The sequence below is a fragment of the Puntigrus tetrazona genome, unplaced genomic scaffold (assembly GCF_018831695.1).
Source record: "Puntigrus tetrazona isolate hp1 unplaced genomic scaffold, ASM1883169v1 S000000144, whole genome shotgun sequence".
In the NCBI taxonomy this organism is placed as follows: domain Eukaryota; kingdom Metazoa; phylum Chordata; class Actinopteri; order Cypriniformes; family Cyprinidae; genus Puntigrus; species Puntigrus tetrazona.
The window spans coordinates 44,493-50,984 of NW_025047821.1; the positions used below are offsets into that span (position 1 = coordinate 44,493).

Below are 6,492 nucleotides of genomic sequence, written 5' to 3' on the forward strand. Positions count from 1 at the left end.
ACCTCGTAAAAAAACATACGAATTGGCCATGAGACTGTGTAGGAGCAGTTTGTTTTACATCAAGGATATTTGACTTTCTTAACGTCAGCCTTTCCTATCAGCTCTGTTATGTGTACACTGGGCCAATAACAATTCAACCATGCGGTGGTTCACCTGGAACAGCATTCCATGCTGAAATTCACATTCCCCTGACTAGGCAGAGTGAGATTTCTGTACTCAGCATGGCTAACCTCACGGCTCTTTTGTTCAATGTTGCCTGGCCGTTTGGATTGGCTTTTGTGTGCGTTTAGTGCCATTACATGAAAATGGTTGTGAAATTCACTATAGCACACAGAGAAAGGATAGAACAAAACAAGACCAGCCATTAATACTCAGGATAAACAGGCGCAGTGATGTTGATTCGGTTACACTGCCAAAAGAAATGCCATCCTTCTCTTTCAAGTCCCAAAACCTGGGAGTGAAGCATTACATATTTATGGACAGCATGACATGTTCTCTTATGCTAGGAACACTGTTTAAACTATTTGCTATAAATGTTGATTGCACTAGTATGAATAATATATTAAAATGGGATGCTACAATATTTTAAAATGAAAATGAAACATAAAATTTAGTCTACAAAACATACTTTGGTTAAAACTCCTCAATGGTCATGTAACATTTTACCTTGTCTATTTAAATTCCCAACTCTCTCTTCTGTGTTTATTGCTACCCTGGATTCTGCATAATGCTCGGAAGTGACCTTATTCAAATGATAATGATAATAATAATTAGTTATATTTATATTTCTGGGTTTACAGAAGGGGGAACCTCCTCAACCGCCACCAATGCGCTCTACCTGGATGATGTGATGGCAGCCATATTGCACTAAACACACACCACACACCAGCTCATTGGTAGAGAGGCGAAAGAGTGATGAAGCCAATCAGTATAGCCAGCTATCTAAATAGAAACTGGCTGTAAACTGAAAAAATCTCACTAGATAATACAGATTCAGACTCAGACAGCCCATAACAATCTGGCTGTGTTTTCTTTTCAGCTTCTCTGGCAAACACTAAATGCAAAAAAGCTGGGTTTAAAAAAAACCTTTTCGTTTAGAAATAAATAACTAGCTGAACCAAAATTGGTCTGGTTTTCTAAAATGAAATAATACCTTAATATGTGTTAATATTATGATATAATATGGCATTTAAAATTTTTAATTTAGTCTACCAAAAAAAAAACAGACATTGTACAAAGCACCAGTGAAGATGTTGCTCTGTATCGTTTCTTACATTTTAATTAAAATGTTATTATTATTATCATTATTATTATTATTTCTTTTGGGTCCTTTTTCCAAAGTTTAGTTCTTTTCCTTGGGAGAAAACCGTGTTTAAATTTATCGAAAGAAATTTAATTATTTACCACAACAGAACAGCTTCTGTACTGAAACATAAAAGCCCCAATGCTTCAAGTCACAAATCCACCATGAGACATGCAGTAATAATGTTTAGAGCTCTGAGGCATTTTATAATTGAGGAGCACAACCAGATGTTTATCTCCCACTTTTGTGCTTAATGAAGCAAAGCCCACACAATTCACTCTCTTCACCACTGCCGTTTCCAGCTACTTAAGCAAGGAGGCCAGAAGTGAAACTCATCACACCACTATGAGATCACATTCTCACAGTTATTAACAATCAACTGCTAAATAAGGTAAAAAGTGACTTATCATTGTCCCACTGGTAGCTGGGTAGGTGTTACGAGCACTCATTTAGACCAGTGGTTTTCTTATGAAGTGGGAAAGAATGCTATTTATTTTGTGTCCACAGTGCTCTAAAGACAGTGACAGACACACACACACACATTCAAACGACATTGTTCAAAACTAGCATAAAACACACTCCGATGAAGCTCAGCAGCATAAATAATGTCGAGCAGGTTTATCATGAAGTCAGCAAATGTTCTATGGTGTAAAATAACATGCTGATGCCACTTACTTTGAACACACTAGTTCACCCCAAATAATAACTCTCTGATCATTAACTCACCCTTATTTCATTCCAAACCTTTATGTTTTTCTTCTGAGCAAATACTGATAACCAAATAGTTTTGGTTACCAGTGACCACCATTTACTGTAAGTGACACACGCTGAGAGACTTAAAATATCATATTTTATGTTCCACATGCAGAGGACAAAGTCAGGCAGGGTTTAATGACATGGCAGTGAGACAGAGTATCCCTTTAAATCCATAAGAAAATGGGATCCATATTTGTGAAATCACTTGTAAGTGCACCGTCTTTCATGGCATTAAGCGCTGCAGTAATTGACAGTAATGCATTCATCTCGGCCTCAATTTTACTTTAATGATGCACCTGGTAGTATTATTTAAAAAACACTATGTTTAAAACTTTTTATTAGAGTGTACCTTCAAGAAACCTGAGGAAAATCGTACTATGCCGAAAATGCTCCAGGAATGAAGATAATAGTAATATCGGGTATCTCCATTCTGAATGAATGGGTAACTATGACTTGCTTTATACGGGAAAAACAAGGCGTGCCACAACAGCCTGGGTTACTCCTGCTGGTGCGGTAGATTATACAAGCACTCCAATTATCTTTCATTATTCCTCTCCGCTGCCTCTGCTAATCCCAATCGCCTCTCATTTCAATTTACTTTGGGCAGCATACAACGGGAACTCACAAGCACGATGCTGTGTTGAAGAGAGACAGTTGAGGTGTGTATTGGATCGTCATCAGAAATGTCCAGGGAAATCTTTTTAGTTCCTGCTTTGTCATTAAGCCACATGACCTAAACACAGACTCTATTATAGCATGGGGTTCCCATTATCTCTCTTGAGGTCAGTGCAGATTAAGGCAAAGCATCTGTGTTGTCTTATTCCGCTCTCAATTCCTCCTCTTTAATTTTCTGAAGTATCAGGTAGGTGGCTAGCTCAAATATTAGAAGAAGAGTGAGATTCAACATTAAATTAACTGGAACAGGTCTTGCACCAAGAGAGCACTGAGCACAGAGCTGATAGCATTCATTATTTAAAGAGATAGTTTACCTAAAAATATGTGTGTGTGTGTGTTTCAGTGAGGTCTAGTGTTGTTTCATGCTCTGTTAATCTGATAATATGGACAAAATATTTTCTTTTCTCTTCCAAAGAAGAAATAAAATCATACAGGTTTGCAAAAAAAACAAGGTGAACAAATGATTTATTTTTTTACTTCTTGGTGAATTATCCTGCAAGTCACACATATTTCATATACTTGCCCTCCACGGCTTCTAATGATTGTTTTGAGCTGCAGGATTTAGTTCAGTGTCTGTAAATCTGCACTAAGGCAGATTACACAGAGGTGTCCTTCATTGATGTAGTCCGGTCTGAGAACTTAAGGTTATAAAGGCTGAATAATGGTTTGGGTGGTGGTGGCTGACTCTTAAGAAAAAAAACAAAAAACAGACCAGCACTCAGACTCTCTTGTAGCGCTTTTGTCCTGAACCCCTGGGAGCTCACGCGTGTGCAAGGCTCACTAGATATTAAGGGTCCCATCCTGTCACACGAAGCCCAAACAATCAAGCATGTAATGCAGTGCACTGTTCAATTTGTATGGCTGTGTATCCACAGGCCAGGTCATCACCATGGTTACTTCACATTCCACTATGTCACTCTTATTAAAGCAGTCATCATTCAATTGTTACCACCCTGACCCGGCTGTATGCTTCAAATTGACACAACTGGGGGTCTGAAAATGTAGACCAATGTGCATAAAAATGAGCTTTGGTTTATTAGGAAGAGGGTGACCTGCGCTGAGTCAAAATATACAATAGCAAAATAATACATATGATAAATACAATTTAAATAATGTTGTCTTTATAAAGCAAAATATATATATATATATATATATATATATATATAATAAATTTTTTGTAAATGCAGTAATGACGCCTCTTGGCAAACAGCAGTGAGAATACCTTACACTAACATTATTTTCGTCAGAAACATGATCCCCATTAACTGGACATGATCCTGGATCAGCATCCTTTGTTGACCCCAAACAGCATCCCTATCAACCAATCATCCCATATCCCTAACCCTAAAATCAGAGGGCAGTGATTGGTTCATGGGAAGGTTGTTTCAACAACAACAACAACAAAGGATACAGATCCAGAAACATTACAGGCTGGTTCCTTAGCTCCAGAAGGTCCATGAATCCTAAGCCGGCTTTTGTTTATGCAGCTCAATAAACGCTGGTTGAAAGGCACGTGCTCGTGATAATACAGCAGAAGCTCACTGACGCACGAGGAGGATATGAGATATGTAACGCGAGAGAAATAAGAAATAAATGCGAAACATTTTACTACAAAAAGGTATCCGTTGCAATTTAACGTGCAATAACGACGAGGAAATGTACGTTAACGCGCAATGAAATATGTGTCATCCTTCCTCTTTCAGTTGCACTGTGTCACAGCACCACATGAAAACGTGCTATTTAATCATTTGAACTATTTTAAAAGCACACTGGTTATATGAACAGAAATGATTTCCTATATTTTAACTGAGGATTTAGCTTGAAATCGCGTTGTTTGCGGTGTTGGAAATAGGCTGCGCTCAGCCCAATGGGTTCAACAAGACAAAGAGCATCAGTGTCTGCTGTAGTAATGTTTGAAGCAGTGTTCATGGAGAAAAATACATGAAAGCCAACACGTTCATTGGACTAAGCAGTTCTGCATTGAAACAAAGCGCCGTAAAACAGGATAAAGAGACACTGAGACCTGCTGCTGCTGACGGACAGGACAGAACACCTTCATTTCATTCACAATGTTGTACAACTTAACTGTCAAATACATAACACGGGATTACAGCGGAAGGCAGCAGGCGAAAGCATATTCTCATACCTCCTCGATATTGTTGGCGGAATTTCGGCAACTTGTCATTTTGGTGTAGAAGGAAGAGGTGGTGGGGGAGCTGTAGTCCTCCAAAGTCTCCGCGATAAACTCATCCACCGATATGAACTCAGGCATTTTGGAGGAAAATTAAGAAAACGCTAATTATAAAAGAAATGCTTCACAGCAAGCCCATCAAAATGATACTACTGCCGGTGAGGAAGTTGGTGTCAAGCTGTTTGGAAAGTCACCACAGCAGCAAAGTAAAGTGCGGCAGTGAAATGTTTTGGCTTATAGTGGCGAAAGCGCATAAAGAGGAAACAGGACCGTTTTAGTGGCAGTCTAGTGCTGACTGTTCGATAGTACGCATGCGCAGTTGGTCAATGGTCTCCACAAAGCGCATCAATGGTTGGGGTGGTTAATACTGGTAAACTATTTTAAGCATCTATTGTGGTCAGTAGTGGAGTGGAGATGGCGTTTTCAAGTGCAGTGTCAAAAAGAATCATAATACCATCAGGGTCAGTCGCATAAACATAGCCATTATGTTAGGACTGTGTCTTCAGAAGCAGTTTGATTAGCTAGCAATGTAGTAATTTTGCTTTTAAATAAATAAAAGAAATTATTTATATATATATGGTGATTTAGATTCATTCAAGGAATCGAGTCTTTTGAATCTGTTCGTTTACTGATTCATTCTGTACTCTTTATGGCAGGTTACGCTACGCCAGTAGGTGGCGACAAGTGTCTCTTTGTGTATTTAGTCAAACTTACTATAGGAATAATTTAACTGGTCAAGTTAAGTGACCTTTATTTATATAGTGCCTTTACGATACAGATTTAAGTAGTGTCTCGATAATGTAAAATTACAAGAATAAAATTAATCATTATTGAATGCAGCGGTGTTATGGTCCAGCTTGTTTCAATTAATGATATCACTGGAAATTAAGTTTAGCTGAACTGGTACATTGCAAACTATTTGTGCATTTCCAAAATTTGTTCAAAATGTGATATCCTAGTTTGTTTATTCACAGGCTTGTGTTGTTCCTATTAAAGCTGCATTGACTTGTTCAGTTAAAACCGTATTCATTCAGTAGGCTCTTTTGAACTCAATTCATTCAGGTGGATGATTCATTCAAAATTCTGATTCATTCATGAACAAAATATGAGAAAATGAAAAACTTTTCCAAGAGAGAGACTATAGCCACACACTGCCTGCCTTTTGATTTGAGAGTATAGAAAAGTGCACAACATAACGCATCATTAATAAAAAGCCTGGAAGTCACCTATCCCAGCTGTCACCTCTGATTAGAGTTTCATTCAGTCAGCCGCAGGCTCCCTTCTACCCAAGACAGCCCAAACGGCCCTGGAGAGAGCCATGTGACCCCTGCTGCACATTCCCAAGCTGTTCATTCACAACTCACATTGTGGTGGCTGGATGCCTAAAGCCCATGCACTGTAAAAATATATAGACCTACCTTTAAGGTGACTACACTGAAAACTCAAACACAAAAAAAGTCAAACATTGCAAAATATTGTACATTAACATGTAAATTCATTCCCTCCTAAAAGTTGCTGTATATTGAAGCTGATAAAATGAAAGCGACAGTCCAATTACAACTGAGAT

The 6,492-nt window shown here is 38.3% G+C and overlaps 1 protein-coding gene across 1 annotated transcript in view; it reads right to left on the bottom strand.

Annotated features, from left to right (window-relative positions):
* LOC122332696 (arf-GAP with SH3 domain, ANK repeat and PH domain-containing protein 1-like) overlaps positions 1 to 5,197 on the bottom strand; it is a 29,640-nt gene extending 24,443 nt beyond the window's left edge. Inside the window, 1 exon segment of the mRNA XM_043230071.1 lies at positions 4,881 to 5,197. Within this exon segment, the coding sequence (XP_043086006.1) occupies positions 4,881 to 5,006 (126 nt within the window). The 5' untranslated portion in view covers positions 5,007 to 5,197.
* Between the last annotated feature and the right edge of the window lie 1,295 nt (positions 5,198 to 6,492).